The sequence below is a fragment of the Sparus aurata genome, chromosome 21, assembly GCF_900880675.1.
Source record: "Sparus aurata chromosome 21, fSpaAur1.1, whole genome shotgun sequence".
Classification (NCBI taxonomy): domain Eukaryota; kingdom Metazoa; phylum Chordata; class Actinopteri; order Spariformes; family Sparidae; genus Sparus; species Sparus aurata.
The window spans coordinates 19,399,194-19,416,678 of record NC_044207.1 but is presented as its reverse complement, the minus strand read 5'-3'; the positions used below and the strand labels follow the sequence as shown (position 1 = coordinate 19,416,678).

The window sequence follows — 17,485 nt, the reverse complement described above, 5'->3', positions numbered from 1 at the left end:
TTTATATAAAGTCGAATCACGTGTGACAGCTCCTCCTAAAATAATGAGACTTCACATAGACCGTTCCATTTTTTTAATCTACAAAATCATCTCTGAATCATCATGCAAATGGAACATTTTCCTGCGTATTCTCCCTGTCAAGCACTGCCTGTAGGAATGGAACACTTTAACCAGTTGTGCTCGAGTTTGTAAGCAGCATCACTTGTCCTTTACTGTTTTTCTAGCTTGGCGTTCTCATGGACAGTCTCTCATATACAAATACACTGACTGTACATACTGTACATCCTTCAAAGCTGAAACCACACACACACACACACACACACACACACACACACACACACACACACACACACACACACACACACACACACACACACACACACACACACACACCACATTTCTCGTACCAAGCTGACACACGAGTTAATTTCTTCATCTCCAGTTTTGTTGTCTAACACATAACAGTGTCTTGTTTTCCGCCCTGCAAATGTCCAAATGAGATATCTGTAGAGGCTGAAGTGCGTCGTCACAGAGACCACCAGAGCCGTCAAAGGAAAGGCACTTATCATCGACTACATCATTATGATTGGCTGAGTTCTTTGTTGCTGTTGATTCTGCTGGTTAGTTTCTCCCTTTGTGAACGGAAGGAGATGTGGACATTTAAGAATACTGCTGAGTGAACTTCTGGTGGAACTCCTTGACTTTGGTCAGCAGGATCTTCAGCTTGTCTTTTGGTGGCAAGATGGTCATTCTGGGAGCGAGAAGGCAAAGGAAAGAAAGACAAAAATGAACTGAAGTGAGTGACTGAGTAACTTACAAAAATAAGCAATTTTCAGACATGGAATACGTTACATTTCGAGCTGTGTCTGTTAAAGTGAATCCTTTCTGACATTCAGACACAGGTGGTTTTCAAAAGGTAACACTAATGACATGAAAGGACATTTATGGAAAGAGCCAAAATGCTCATGCAATGTTTGAGAGAAGGAGGAAGGAGAGAGAGAGACTAAAAGAGAGAGCCTGAATAAATGACCATCATGAGCACAAGGGACCCTCGCATCTCCCAATGAATCCATAAACACTGACTCCATATCACAATCCATCTTCGTGGTAACCAGGACTCCTCTGGGGCGGCCTGTACATGCAAGTAGTTGCTCAAACTCCATACAGAAAGCAGCTGTTACAGAGCACTCAGGGATTACTTAGGAGAACCAGTACAACGCCTTGTCTTAGACTGCGGTTACATAAATACAAACCAATACAAATATATGGAACTTTCCATACTCTTACTCAAATCCAAATATGATTTCTCTGCAACAAACTCTACTAGAGACATTAAGGAACAATGTTTGAATGTTTGGACTTGGTGGAGGTCTGTGCACTTTCAGTACCCCACAAGTTATCAGAGGTTTTTGCATAGCGAGGGCTAACATCGTTTTTTTTTTAATAGACCGAGCTTACTACTTAAGCTGTCTCTTTCACAGTGTTTCATACTTTATTGAAAGGATTTTGTTTCCTGGGTTCATGAGAAATGGAGACAGAGTTTATAAAGTTATTGATGAGATCCCCAAAGGTAGTAACACTACAAGGCAGCTCTCTCTCGTCTCTCTCTGCATGTTTAACCCTGAAGCCTTTACATTCATTTGACGCCATTCAAGTCAGACCTGTGCTGTGTTTTAACAGAGATATGGAAATGTTACCAGGTCCAAACTAATAAGATTGCAGTCCTGACTTTTATGCAAATGCGACTCAGACATGAGACCATGTTGGATCGTCATGTCTTGAAGGGGCTTTAATGTTAAATTGACCTTTATTCTACATTAAAAGAATAAGTACATACACTGGCCTACAGCAAGAGCTGTACTGATTCATCATAAATCCATTAGTTAAATGTGAGAAAATTAATTAGAAAAAATATGGATAATCAAGTAACATTTTAAAGATCCTATGCATTAAGGCCAGCATAAAAATTCTCGACCGTTTGTTCTACATCGATTTTCAAAAAGATAATGATGATCTTAAGATCCTTAAAATGACATAAACTCCTTCTCCCTCACTGAAAATGTAGAAGTATATGAATATGTTAATATTTTTGCCATTTCACTGGTTTAACTGCTGGACACAAGATGTCCTACTTCACCGTAAAGTCCATTCTCAGTGTATATGCACTGGAGGAGGTTGCCACATCACACTTGTGTATGCTGAATATTGGACCAGGATTGGCTTAAAAACTATTTGTGATGTCACAAATCATGCTTGTAGACCTGGCTCATGGGCACAGAGATAATTTACACTTTTAGCATTCTAGCATCAAACTCTGCAAATGTTTGCTTTTTAAGTAAAAATGTCTAAATTCTACTAATAACTAAATTGGTTTCAGGTTGTTGCCATTTTAAGATGTCAACATAGGCACGAGGAGCATTTGGGTCATTTTTCACAATCTTCGTACAATTAATTGTTTTTGTCAATAACATAATTTGCAGAATTATCAGTAACTGTTTGCTGTAGCCCTGGAAGTATTCAAGTGCTTCGCACCTGAAGTGGTAGGTTCCATCCCTCTGTCCGAAGCCGCTCCCAGGTACGAGGCAGATCCCAGTCTCCTCCAGCAACTTCATGCAGTAAAACATATCCGGCTTCTGGCCGTTGTCCTAACAGAGAGGTGGAGAAACTTGGCTGAATGTGTAGGAATTGGAGCACTTAAAGTAGGAGAACACTGATGAGGAATTCAGCTCCTTTTTTCTGATAAGTGCAGGTATGCTGTGAATATAACCTTTCTCTATAACTAAACATACTGTGACTCACAGTACAGCCTTAATACTAAAAGCATTCCCACTGAGCTGCTCTTTAGTATTCTCAAATTGTAGATAATCAAATCAATTTAAAGCAGAACAGGACGAATTTAAGAACGAAATATAGAAACGGCTAAATTGAGCATGTCTTTGTAACCAGTAATAATTTCCTGTTTTTTTTTTTAACGATTCAATGGGTAATCATTATTAATGATACAGTGCTACACATCTTGAAAAACTCAAAAGCTCTCCATGCTCATTCATTTTTACTGCAATGAATGTATTATTCAGTTTCATGGCAACATTTTTCCCCTTTGTGTTCAAGTGTTCCGGAGTTCTTCTATCACAGTCGTCCTTAAACATTTAAACATGGTTTACGACAGCAGCATAAAAATAAATCATTTTAATGTAATTAAAGCAAAAAGATGAGTAATGATTTTAGGTCAGATTGAATCTCAATTACATCTCCTTTCCTCTGGATCACAAGCTTTCTGAAAACGTTTTATAACACTTTTTGTAAAGTGCCTCAGCCTTCGCATTAGCCGAATATTGAGATCCGGGATGAACCTATTGGACCGCACGGCAGCTTCATTTATTCTGCCAATGCTAACGCTGGCTAAAGCATTGCTAAAGACGCTCAAGACGCAAAAATCAAAGCAAAAAGGAAACAAAGCAATGCTGCAACTGTGTTTCACAATAGTGAGCAGAGTCACTGGGATTAATGAGGTGTCAGTAGGTCAGCTTTACTCTGACCTTATCCTCCGTATGGCTAATCAGATTCTCAGCTTGGTTCTCCGGGAAATTCCTCCTGAGCAGTCAACCCTGGGACAGAATTGAATCCACAAGCTATTGGAAATCATTTGTTCCCTTGAGCAAACAGGGAGGTGGAGGCACAGTGCACTGAACCTGGTTGAACAGTTATTTAATCCAGCATTGTGTGGAGAATGTGATGTGTATCTAATGCAATTTAGCAATCCCGAGTATTAGTAGAATGAAGACATACCAAGTAGTTACAGAGCGAAATAATAATCCTTTCATAGCTGTATCACCCACTTTATTCCTCTCATTGTGTTGCTTTTCATCAATATTTTTTCCTTGAACTTTTAATACAATCACACTTGAGTCACTGAAGCTCTATAAGAGTGTAAAGGACTGACCGTGGCCTCTTTTATAGCCTTTTCAGGGATGGTTATGCAAGGGAAGGAGTACATAGCACCCTGCACAGGATTGCAGCTGATGCCCTGCACAGTATTGAGAACCTGCTCAGTTAGCTTGGCCTTCTCTGCTAAGGCACATAAGGTTGTTGTGCGCTCCTGGTTGAAAGAAAATACAGAACAGAAAGCATTATTTCATAAATCGGAGTGAAACTTCGTCTCCAGCATTTTAAAACAATGTTTCCTCCTTGAATTTCTCCAGATGTCTGTGACTTTCATGAGACAGATGTACGTCAATGCCAGATATAACACAGTAAGTACTAAACAGAGAACATATGAATAGTATGAGGTACATGGAGAATATTTTTGACACACAAGATCATTTGGGAAAAAAGCTGGGAACATCTGGTTTATGAGAAACTTAAAATGGCACCAAGTACTTGGATACAATCTGTTCTAAGTTACTTAAACTGCTGGCATTTTGCAAAGAGAATATATAATGATACTGCTGTCTGTGTACTGGTAATGTGCAACAAGAGATCATGTTGCAGAATATTGATGTATTGATCAAATAGTCCCCTCTGGAAATAGATGGCTTGTGGGACGCAGACGGTGTACCTTAATGAACTTTTCATGTGAGGGTTCCCCAGGCTGCGGCGGGTTGACCACCAGGTCCATTAGAGCCTGACCAGGAACGGGAGGACACAGGCGGACAGACACCAGCTTTGTCAGCTGGGCCTTCACCTCACTGTCCAAGTTGATGATCTCCATGTAGCCTCCACGGAAGCCACACCTACAAGTGAGAGGCAACATTAGGATGTGATGCACAAGCACGCGAAGCACACAAGACAGAAAAGACAACACACACAAGGAACTGGTGGATTTATCCCAGCATGAAGGTAAACCGACTTACTCTCCCATGTAACATTTGGAGGTGGAGTGGAAAGATACCAGCTCCACTGTGTTTGAGTACTCGGGCCCCATTTCAAACAGGACCTTCTTAAAAGAGTGAAACTGGCAACCCTCAGCATACACGTTATCCTGGTACACCTGACAGATGAAAACAGAGCGACAGGTGTCACAGGTGTGCAGAGAACAAGGAAGCAGGTCAATGTTAGGAAAAGATGCAGAGGCGGTACCTCATCGGCCATGAGGAAGAGACGTTCCTTTGCCGCAAATCGAATTACATCCTCGATGCATTGTCTGCTCTGAACCTGACCTGTGAAGGAGAAGGAGGCTCATTATGGAGAAAGGATTGAAACGATGATTAGGCAGGTAGCTGTGTCCCTTTGCTGCCATCTGGTGGCTCTTCTGTGAGCAGTGCATGAAATGTGTGGTTGAGACAAAATGTGCATTGTTATATAAACTTGTGCTGCTATAAACTTGGTTAGCAAGTTTTAAGTAACTTGCTAACCATGAAACGCAAAAAAGCATAATTGGTGCACCGTGCAACTTATGAGATATGTTTTAACAAGCGGGTCCTTGGTTGGTTTTGTTTGAGGCGTTACACTCTTACTGCCACTGGTGTAAGCAGCTGGTGGTGGGAGCACGCCAAGAAACATGGCAATGCACCAGCAAAGGCAGTTGAAAAACAAGATTGTTAGCAAGTAAACAAGGATGTAAGCAATTTTGAATATTCAAATAATTTTTTCAAAATGTTTGATGTGGAGGGAAATGCACTCAATATATGCCTGTTATAAGTCTAAGACACCCGAAATGAATTTTGTTGAGAAACACTGGGCGTAAACATAACTAACCTTTATTGTGTGAGCATGCTGACAAATACAAACAGTCTGAAAGTCACTTTAATGAAGGAAAGAGGGAAAATCTTTACCGGTGGGGTTCCCAGGGTTGATGATGCAAAGGGCTCGGGGGTTGCAGTGTTGCCGGGCCTCGTCCAGAGAGCGCTGCAGCTCGCTGATGTCCAGGCTCCAGCACTTTTGTTCATTAAGGTAATAGTTGATCTGCACGGCGCCCAGTTCTGCCAGTGCAGCCGAGTACAAGGGATACTGAGGTATGGAAATCATGATGCCGGTGCGGGTGGCACCTTCGCCACACACCAGCAGCTTCAGCATGGTCTAAAAGCGCAGGATAGGAAAGGTCAAGAAAAATCTGTCAGCTCAACAGTTTAATCTACAGATGACTCATCACATTTTTTAAATCATATATACAAAACAGCCCCGTCTGTGTGGCGCTTTATAGAGTTAAAGACTGAAAGAGGAAGTAGACAAGCCTCCCCTGCTCTCAATTTCAGTTTGATGATCCGCCTCTGTGTTTTGGCACAAAGCTGACATAACAACATACAGGGAGTTCTCTTTACAAAAAAAAAAAACATGATGCAATCAGTGTGTGGAGGCCTTATGACCCAATTCACAAGGTTGCAGCAGGAAATGGTCAGAAGATAGAAAAGAAAAAAAACCTGACAGCTGTGCAAAATCTTGCTCAGCTATTCCGCCTTTCCTCAAATCTTTGCTTTTTTCTTTTACAGCTGCAACTTGTCAGGAAACATCTGTCTTAAAATCATAGACACCCTATGACAAAGGGGTCAAAAGGGTCACATGCCAACACATTTGGCAATGAGTGATCTAATTTAAGCACTTTTTTTTTTTTATCCTGAACAGACGCTACGTTTGTTCTCAAAGGCATTTATTCTATTGCTACAGTAGCTGTAACTCTTGTGACACATCCTTTAATAGAGGACTCACTGATTCATGTGTTTTGCCAGTTCATGTTGTGAATGAATTCACTGCAAAACAAACAACACATCAAGTAATGTTGAACTCATTATTACTCGAGTGCAACATTTTGTTCCGTCTTTCTACATACCTGCTTAAAAGTACAATAGGGACAAAGTCAGTTTAACAGATGAGAGGTGATTTGTACCACAATGCCGTCGCTGGCCCCCGTGGTGAGGTAAATGTTGTCTGGGTCGCAGGGCACACCGTCATCTCTTCGCTTAATGTACCGGGCCACATCGTGACGCACAGAGTCTATGCCCTGGCTGGCGCTGTAGGAACCTGAGGGAGATTCATGAAGAGACAATAAGCTTTGATACAACAAAAGCATCACAATAAAGCAAAGGCCATAAAACCAGCACGCGCATACGCACCCATGCTGTTCCCTCCGCAGGACTGCAGAATGCGGCGCGCTCTACTTTTAGCATCCTCGGGGAATGTGCTGTCATTCAGCAGTTCAGGGTAGGAGCAGAGCGCCAGGACCTTGCAACAAAGAGAGGTGTGAGCATAAAGGGTGCAGGGGACATTGTGCAAAATCCTGCTCGGATTACTGCACACGACAGGGGAAAACAATGATTGATGTCATCTCAGCTAAAGTGGAGGAAAACAGTCTCACAGACAGTGAGATGTCCGAGAGGAAGCGCTATATTTAGATGAGAGATTTGGGGGGGGGGGGGGGGGGGGTAAAAACAGACCTGTCGGAAGAAAGTGATTGGCTGCTGGCCCATAGCGTGCGCATCCCCGATGTTGGCCTTGATGACCTCGGCGAAGGGTTTCTTCATTCCCTGCAGAGTGTAAACACAACACACAGAAATGAATATGTGCAAACAAAGAGAGCGTTCGTTCACTTTAATGACATGTCATCATGGTTTCAGAGATTTAAACCGACTGCCTATTAACAAACCTCACTCAAACTGTCAGAGAAAATAGAGCTGGGTGAGAACACCCCACTGCTCCTCAAACAACCTTGACACTGCGCCTGCACACAGGCTTCAACACATACATAATGTTTCCACAAACATTTCACCACAAGATGCTGAGAGACCAGCAGCTGCGGAGCGCACAGCGGGTTTGTGCTTTATTCATAACCACTTCCACAGAAAAAGTATTGGCTGCAGGCTGGACTGAATCTAAGGACAAACAGGCAGGGTTACCCTTGGATTTTGCTAGCAGACACAACCTATACGGGTACATAACAGCTAAAGCCAGACCAACATATCGGTTGGCAGAAATTTATCAGGTGATATTGGCCTATCACAGATATATCAGTATCGGCGTATATTTTATTGATATGTGCCAAAATAAAACGTTTTGTTTTGAGAGAACGTTATGCAGAGAAAGATGCTTGGGGGTAACAGTTTAAAGCTGGATTTTAGGATGCCAACTTTGCACCTGGCCAGGCGCCTACAGATGAAAACCAGCCTCTTGGCTAATTCTGGCATGTTTACAGTAATGTTCATTATAATATGCACTGTCCCTGATAAATAACCTAGATAAATAAACAATGTATAATTACTACAATTTCCCAGTAACGTTTACCATTTTCAGTGCATTGATATGATTTCAATCAAGTTTAGAGTTTAACTGTAAAATATCCTTCCTCCACTGCATATGTTTGTCACAATAATCTGATAATCATTATGTATTTATTAGACACACACATCAGTCAACAATTCTTCTTCAATAACAGCACATTTTAACATGTTAACTTTTTCTAGTTTGAGGTACACGTGATTTAGTCAATCAGTATAAAACCTGTTTATGTTTTTCGTTTCAGTTTCAGCAGCAGAGCACCTTTTAACGTACCCTGTGGAGGTTTTGAAAGCGATGTTTATGAAAGTGATACCTTGTTCAGCTTGTATTTTGGGCACAAGGACACACATGCCAAGGCTGCTGGCTAACAACCGTGCGTTGTATGAGGAAAGGAATGTATTTAACAAGTCTATCAGGCCTCAAGGACATAAAGTAAGTTGTACTGAATACAAGAAAGTAAACAACTCTGTTAGCAAAAAATACAGAAATAAACAGAAAGCTCTCTACCGTGTAGCTTTAGGTTTCAAATTTCTACTGAAATTTCACATGTCAGATTTTCTGTGTAACATCGTTACTCAACTCATTTCATTATTTTCAGGGAAAGCCATATAACATGTTAACATTCTGTTATTCCTCTCACACACACTTACTTACTGACCCTATAAAGTTAAGTACGATTCTTTATCTAGAGACATTTTGTGCATCTAATCTGACAATTTGATTAAAAAGTAAGGTCATACTGTAGCACAGTAGCAGCCTTGATGCCGATAGTGAATGTAAACATGGGAACAAAGTTTCAACCTGTGCAAACCATCTTATCGTACTGATACCATTCACCTCCTGACACATTAACACACAGACATACATCTCACAGAGGCTTTTAACCTCCTGACTGCAGGCTGAGAAGGGACAGGACGTACGACAGCAAAGCTGACATAATAATTAGGATCACCTCTTCCCAAAGTAAAAAGTATTCATTTACTCTCTACCAGGCCAATGGTATAACATCTCTGTAATATGATCTCTTGAACAGCTGAGTCCACTGACAGGAAGATAAACAGCGATGCGGGCTGACAGACACAAGCACACACACATGCTGTTAAGACCAGATGTTTGGGACAGAATGACACCGCAGAGGAGCCACAAGTGGAGCCTCACACTGACACGGAAATCAAAACAGGCTGTTTGTTTGATTTGCCCGATCCAGCGCATTTTGTACAAAAAAAAAAAAAAAAGCTCTCTCGGGCTCTCTCATTGGCCACATATTAGAGGCGGCTCTCGGTCTGGACCAATACTATTGTGCCTGGCGGGTATCACCCCCTCAGTCAAAAGAACCGCCCACACTGACCCCTGCTCCCAAGAACCCAACTGGAAAGACGTTTTGTCCTCCGTTGCTGATAAAAAACAGCCCAGCGAACAATGCTGAGGGTGAAAGTGAGCTCTCATATTTCCTTTCAGTTCTTTGAAAAAAGGAAACGATTCACTGCAATGCCTTTTAAATTCGGCTTCTTCTTCAGCACCATTTTATCTTATATTCTGCTCTGTGCTGCTCAGGTAGCTGATGTTTCGTTGTTTGGACGATAAACCATAAACACATGGAAAGCTGTTAAACAAGATTGCGATTTAAGCAGTTAGCAGCACACTACAAAGTTCAGATTAAAATAGGTGATAAGTAAATTCACGTTGCAAGTTTTTTGGGGCGTTTTCAGCGAGTTGATGCCAAATATATTCAGTTACTCAGATGAAAGCATTTAAGCCTGAAACTCAAAGATTCTGCAATGAAAAATCATTTTAAAAGGTTTGCATTAGGGCTGCATAATCAATTAAAATTAAAAGCCCTAGTTTGCATATTGCTTTTCATGCTGGCCGAACATGTGGAAAGAACTGGTCGATGGTCTGTCCGTCCCCATAGCGACTCTCTCAAAAGGTCCCCTGTTCACCGCAGCTATCTGCTCATTAAGACACACAAAGAACACAATGTAATAACTGCGTGTGAAGCCTTTATCAGTGCACTTGTTCACTGGTTCACAGTAATTTGGCTCAAAGTCTGTCTTGTTACGATTCCCTGAAAAGCTAGAACAAAAAACTAACACAGCTTCAGTTTGGCCCCCCCAAAAAAACCACACAAAAAACAAGACTGTAGTTGAAGAGAAAAGATCTCAGTTCTAAAAAAAATAAGGCGTGTAGGAAACTGGAGTCGAGGATCACGTGTGGATGTTTAATTCACAGACAAAAGTGAGAACAATACTTCGACCTGTTTCCCAAAGTAATCCAACCCCATCCAAACTGCCGTTTGGAATGAAGGTTGGGGTTATAGAGAAGAATGTGTTCTGATTAAATGACAATGGTTTAAAGTCTTAAAAAGTGCAGTCCAGTGCTTTTGAAAACTTTGGAATAAGATGGGAGGCCTGGAAACGATTACTTGTGCTACATTTTTGCCTTCAGGCTGAGTGCTGTACTATTGAAAAAGACTGACACCGGGACAGTCTGCAGTCAGTGAACAATGATTTGCAGAGCTCTTGCGCTCGATGAAGATATGGTGAATAAAAAGTTAATTAGCCGCTTTAAAAAAGTGTGGTTAGTATCTTATTCCACCTGTAAAAAATGCTTCTCTCCATCAATTTCTCGACTGGGTCTTACCAGCTAAATCCACCTGCAATTTCTTCAGTTGTTTGAACATCTATATATCAGATCAATATCGCCCAATCAAACTCTTGTTCGGTCAAGAAGAAGATAAATATCCCCACAATAGTGGCGGTCAGCTGTGGATAAGCAATGGCCAAAGCAAACAGAACATAAAATCTATGTTGAACCATCTGGTTAAAAAGGTCAGCACTGTCATTACAGCCCCTTCTGGACGATGTCGCTGAGCCTTTCACCTGCGCAAGAACCTGTTTGCAAACTCATCCCTTCCTGAACAAAGCACTCAGGAGAGGACGGGTTTCACACCAGACTGCACTAACAGCTGGTTGCCACATCACCATAAACAGTCCAAGAGGAAGGGATCAGGCAGAGAAAAGCACAAATGTCTGTATTTAAAAAAAAAAAAGAGGATGAAGATGGTTAAAAAGAGCAGACATTAAATGCTGGACACAAGTGATGAGAGATAATCGGACCAATTTTTGGACGACCAGGAAGGCAACTACTAATTTTTCTAATTGTTGATTCATCAGCCGATTTTTCTTTTGATCAATCAGTTGCTTGGTTCTTTCAAATGTCATAAAATGGTGAAAAGTGTTTTTCTTCAATGTTTAGCCCAAACCCCCAAGACATTCTGTTTACTGTCATAAAAAGGGTAAAACAACAAATAAAAATAATAATAATAATAATAATAATAATAATAATAATAATAATGATCACAAATCACATTTAAGGGGCTTGAAATCATACAAGTTTGACCAAAACATAAAAGGAAGGTAAAGTTCTGTGGTTTTGCAGAAACGTCTGCCAACATTTATTCTGGTGATTGGGTTGTCCAAATAGTTGGACAACCTAACGATTAATCATTGCAGTTCTAGAAAAAAGACAAAAGTCTAATGTTGGCTGTTAAAATGGAAAGTACAATAAAAAGGACAGATCTGCCAAGTTATGGACACGTTTTGGAAACCAGGAGGTAAAGTGAGGCAACAGATTTGGGCATCACTAGTAGGTCATACAGACAGATTAAGAGGACTGAAAAAAACAGACGTCTCTGGCTCAGACTCCGGACTTTCACCCCTCACTGATGATCTCTAAGGAACAACTGATGCACAACAACAATGACCTACAATCAGGTTAGAAATGTACCTTACGCAACAAAGAGATCTGGATCTCACCAGCCTACTCAGTTACTGACGAGATAAAACTCCCAAGGAATGATCGACTAGCTGACGGACTTTGATAAGAGGGTGTGTAAGTAAATGGCATAAGCAAGAACAGAGAACAGATTCACTGTGAAAACACTACCAGGAATGGAAACCTGCTGATCTGCAACGAAAGACACTGACTGGACTCAAACTCAAACCACAAGCAATCATCAGCAAAAAAAAATAAGCACAGGAAGGCCCTTCTGAACTTAATAAAGTAACATGTTAAAGGGATTCTTGTTTCAATCACAGTAACAGGAAAATAATAGATAGATTACACTGGCTCAACCTGTGAGGTGGAGAGTGCCAGGATGCATTTCCTCTGATATAAAACATGCACAGGTACCAGGCGTTTTTGGGCCATTCTGACCAGTACAAGAAGTCTGTAACATGTTTATTAAATGAAAGACAAACACAGATGAGCAGGACGGTGATCACAGGACACGGGTTGTATGAATGAACCCCGAGTTGTACAGACCTCAGAGAGCTCCTTCTCCAGCTCCATAGCCCGCTGCACGATGGGCCCCCGCACCGCGTACTCCACCTTCTTCACCGTGGGGTTCATGGTGTCGATGGTCAACACCTTGGCCCGGGACGACACACCATTCTCGGTCATCTTCTCTTTGGGGAGCCCGCGCCGCGTCGCGCTCACACTCGATAAAGCTCTGCCGGGAGAGGAGGAGGACAGAGGGGGAGAAATCAGTGAGCGGACCCTGGGACCACCGCCGCTACCACCGGCGAACAACTCGCTTCGCCCGCGGCTCAGAAGCCGGACGTTTCTGGGTGACAGCAGCTGCATCCTTGTAGCCGACATGTTTAACACGGCGAGTTGGGTGACTTTTAAAGCCTCCGCGGTGCACAGCGAACACACACACCACACGCCGGTTGCTTCACTCGACAGGAGTGGAACTGAAGTTGTGCAAGTGAACGCACCGCGCTCCTAAAAATACTGACTCAGACCTTTGGACCGCTCAGAGCGGGGGAAGAGCTAACGGGGCTCCGAATAAAAAGTGGGACAAATTCTCAGAGCGTCTCTTCAGACCCTGCTCGCATCCACACACGCACATGAATTTACACTCTGGGAAGTTTTTTGGGGGGCTTGTTCCTTGCACACATGGCAACGCTGCAACTATCCCTCCCCCTTTGTGTGGCTTCAGCTCGACCGTTATCCAACCCCACTGTCCCCCGTTACCCTACGCACCGTGAGGCCGTATCTCGGGTTCGGTTCTCCGGTTACCGAGCCGAGGCAGCTTTGGGTCGACTGACGTGGCTCAGAGAGATTCTAACTAGCAAATCTGGGAGCTGCTCCCAACTTTTGTCCCGAGCTCACCTCAGCTCACCCACCGCTGTCTGCTCTCTACGCGGTTTGGGAGGAGACTTTTCAATTGTACTTAGTGAACCAAACACTTACTGCCCCTCCTATAGCCTGACTGCAGCTCCACTGAAGTTTTTCTTCATTAATTCAATGCAAATTCCTTTGACAAAACTCTGTATTCACATATTTAAGTCGTGCAATTAGAATGATTTGAAAAAAATGCTAAAAGTAGTAGAAACATTAGTATTTCCAATAGTGCATGTAGTTAAATGTGACTTTGTTGTCTAGCAGTGCTAGTAGTCTGTCGATGGTTGGGGTCAGACCTGAATACACTACAGCACATTTACCACAACAAGGTTGAACTAGGATGAACCTGTGCAGAAACTCAACAAGTATCCAGATATTTGAAAGACTTTTATACACTAAAGCCCAAAGTGGGGCTTGCAGGCCAAAGCAGGACTCGCCTTATGTTTCAAAAGAAAGTTTTAACCAATTACTATACAAGTCCTCAAGTTTCGTGAGGTAAAACACTCTTATAATATATAGGATCCATAGTTGGTAATCATTTTTGTAATCTAAGAACAGTGGACAATTTGCACAAGGAACTTGGGATCAAAGGAGCATTTTGCATCTTCACAATACAACACAATAAGTTTCACTTTTGGCCCTGGGAATGAAAAAAATACATACATTTTCAACATTTTAACACGATACCTTCATCAAGCAAATTGATATTTGCCGATTGCCTGACGAAGGGCTAGTATTGAAATGTTGCAAATACATGTATTTTTTCCAAGTTAGACAGTGTGCAGGAGTTTGCTTGCAATGGTTAATTTATCCCTATCAACCAGTATTTTCTAAGTTTGGGCCCTTTCAAGTGAAAAGTTTTGCCCCCCCCGTACTAAAGGATAATGAGGAGAACAGCATCTGTGATTAGAAACTACATACTGGGATGTAACTGGGATTTGCAGTAAAGTAAAAGTGTGACTTCTTGAAACAATCAGTGCAATTAAAACAATTGCAATTATCATTCCACAAAGTACTCATTCCGTAATGATTTGTGTGTTTTAGAAATAGTCGCTGCCAGTGTTCTTATAGCATAACATGCGGTGTGGAAAATAAACTGTTTTATTAATTTAAAGAAAGCAATCTTTGTTTTTGTGAGAAATATAACAAAATTGGGAGCAGATGCGTTCAGTTTGTTTTGTCTGGCAGTTGAACAAACTTATATACTCCATCGTGTCCAATGTTTGCCTCATGGCTGGCAAGAAAATGTCTTAAACATCAACAGGCAAGCAGCAATTTAAATTCAAACAGCACAACTACTTTGTAGTAGCATAGACGAGTCTTGCAATGAGAAGTTCAGTTAACAGAGCGCAAAAAGCACTCTCATTATCACATTAGCAGGGGGGAAAATGTGAAGAAGAAAAAAAAACAATCAGCAATCAAAAAACCCACATAAAGTAACAAACTATAATTAGGAGTAAAACAAGCACAAACTAATAATTTCAACATTTCTGTATAGACAGGAGGCACTTGTTTATCCCAGTGTTACATTTTCACATCATTCTCTGATACATTTTTTGAAATGCAGTGCAATCCCAGTGATAATGTTAGTATTCAGTAAGAGTAATCAACCACCCTGACTATAACAGGGACAGCCTTGAAGCTAGTGAAGTTCGGCACAATAATCCAACAGTCTCTTCTCTCTTGAAGGCAAAACAAGGCTCAGATCAGCTCACTTTGCTGGGATATTTTCAATAGTATTAAATTCTTGATCAGTAGTTGTGTATAAATACCTGCTGAGACCAGTAGCAATGATAACATTTTTTTAATCTACTTGACAGTTGCTGGTTAGTAAACATGCATTTAAATGTGTTTGCTGTCATCAATAAAAGTATGAGGAATATCACAATATCAGTGGCCAGTTCACTTTACAGGTGAATAGCTGTTCATCTGCAAGTTTATATGTAATGAGGTCAAAGAGGGTCCAAGTTTATATGTAATGAGGTCAAAGAGGGTGGATTTACCCAAAAAATTAAGATGTTAACAAAGTAAATTGTTCAGTTAAAACCCAGTGGCTGTAACTACATCAGATAGAGTCTGTGTGGCCACCGTACGCAGGGCAAAGGTGGGCACTGACAGTGGGGTAAGCAGGAAGAGCTGGTGTTGTGGTGTCTGAAGTCCAAAGCTTTTGCATTCTTCTGTAACTAGATAGCACTGCAGCGGCTGGTGGGAGAATCCAAGGATGAAGTCTTCGGTATTGCCTCCCTGAGCCCTCTCCTCTGGGGTGAGACACACACTCTCCTCCTGGGTGAAGTAGCGTGTCGTGCTGAAGATATAGAAGAGCTTCATTAGCTCCCAGCAGCGTGCCTTGGAGGGTAATGGAGGGTCACCAGGCGGGTGGTGAGTTGGACACCGCACACAGGAGACAGAGCGACGCGCTTCACGGTTGATGAGAAGAAGTGCCAGCACAGCAGGGCGCAGGGATACAGATCCTGGTAAGCAGCGCTCTCCAACAGCCAGGCAGTCTCTCAGGGTCTCCACCAGGGGCGTCCAGAACCGGACCACCAGCCCACTCTCAGCTCTGTGCAGGGAAGGTGTCGGGCCGCATAGCACGCACACATCTGCCCCTGGGAGCAGTTGGAAGCGGAGGAGGCGGTGGGCCACTGTGGGGCTGCCCTGGGGAAGGAAAACTGGGTAATCACAAGAGGCTGACCCAGAGGCTGAGAGGGAGCGCATCAGAGCAGACAGCAGTACAACTTCCTGCGGTGCAAGACGCCACCATTTCTCAGTCGCTGCAGCTATCCTCCCATGAACCATGAGGCAGCCAAATTCACTATCTGCTGACTGAGCAAAGCCATCCACAGCCTGCTGAAGGAGAGATGGGTTTGGGGGCAGCAGTGAATCAGCGCAGTGTGTCAGGTTACCCAGGATGCCCTCTTGCCTCTCCTCAAGCAGCTGATCAATGAGGCTGATACAGGACCGCAAATCCCTCTTCAGCCTCTCCACATTCCTGACATTAGCCAGCTCATCCTGCCCCAACACCAGCACCATGCAGTTCCACACATTCTCTAGGAGGCGCTGTAAACGCACCTCCTCCTCTTTGCTGCTACCTGCGCCTCCTTGTCCGCCTCCAGTCACGGCGATGAGCATCACGCTGTCCTGGAAGACTCTCCACACCACCTTACCCCCGCCTTCAGTCTCACAGGAGGACAGCGAGACTCCCTGACCACCCCCGAACATGTGAACGCCATTGAGGGAGCCGATGACAGAGAAGGGCAGCTGTTTGGAGGCTCCCCTTGTGAAAAGAGGAACCCCACTGCTGGCTGTAAGGCAGAGGAGCTGCGTCGATCCACCCTGGAGCATCATCCTGGGGTTGAGCTAACTGATGCTCGTTGTTCAGCTAAAGCGCCAACTAATGTTATCGGTCTTCATTATGTAAAGTCAAAAAATAAACAGCAAACAGTTAAACTAATTCTAGCGTTACAGCGGCGACGGTGAGCCGTTAGCATCTACCGTTTTCCTACAAATGGCGGACTACAAAAACAACAAGACAAAAGAAAATCACGGAGCAAACATATCTGTCATGAAGGGGCTTCACACATAGCTTCGCGCTTGTGTTGTTAGCTACCTGTGTCGAACATGCTAGGTTAACAAAAGAAGTTACCGTCGTTTCCACAGTAACGATCTCCCATGATTCATTCTTCACTCTGGCGGAGGAGGTTTCATCCGGCTGGTCGAGCTGCAGTTGTGATATACGAGCTGCCTTTGTAACTGCCGAAAGAGCGGGACAAGACCGACCTGGGTTCAGTCCCTGTGTTCAGTCCCTGGAGCTCATGGGAGCGCTGTTCACATCGAGCTCACCCGCCAGCTCACTTATCGCGAGAACTTAACCAATCGTGTTCACGAGTAGCTGGAATACTTCTTTCTCATGATTTCTACTGTTCTGGTACTTCCAGTCATACATCCTCACTATACAGCTCACATCTGTGACCTTTAAGTAAATTAATAGCTGTTGGGGTTTTTTTTTCTTCCAATTACAGCTAATGGTGGAAAAAATCAAGTAAATTTACTTAAACTACATGATTCCACCATATAATTTTGAGAAAACATG

At 42.8% G+C, this 17,485-nt stretch overlaps 2 protein-coding genes across 4 annotated transcripts; both read right to left on the bottom strand.

Moving 5' to 3' along the window:
- Positions 1-516: 516 nt before the first annotated feature.
- On the bottom strand, positions 517-17,254 carry gpt (glutamic--pyruvic transaminase). Of its 3 annotated transcripts, none has more exons than XM_030402814.1 (12): positions 17,039-17,254; positions 12,532-12,718; positions 7,371-7,460; positions 7,050-7,158; positions 6,824-6,957; positions 5,775-6,018; positions 5,080-5,159; positions 4,854-4,990; positions 4,559-4,733; positions 3,944-4,099; positions 2,533-2,645; positions 517-751 (listed from the first exon to the last, which is right to left on the bottom strand). In XM_030402814.1, exons 1-12 carry the CDS (start codon positions 17,071-17,073, stop codon positions 661-663), a joined length of 1,551 nt encoding a protein of 516 aa, XP_030258674.1. In that variant the 5' UTR covers positions 17,074-17,254; the 3' UTR covers positions 517-660. The 3 variants fall into 3 exon arrangements, with proteins under 3 accessions (XP_030258674.1, XP_030258675.1, XP_030258673.1); XM_030402815.1 differs by lacking the exon at positions 17,039-17,254 and adding an exon at positions 13,255-13,419; XM_030402813.1 differs by lacking the exon at positions 17,039-17,254 and having other exon boundaries at positions 12,532-13,200.
- Positions 14,474-17,032, bottom strand: fuz (fuzzy planar cell polarity protein). The gene has a single exon (XM_030402816.1). The coding sequence runs from the start codon at positions 16,738-16,740 to the stop codon at positions 15,436-15,438; it is 1,305 nt and encodes a 434-aa protein (XP_030258676.1). The 5' UTR covers positions 16,741-17,032; the 3' UTR covers positions 14,474-15,435.
- Positions 17,255-17,485: the final 231 nt, after the last annotated feature.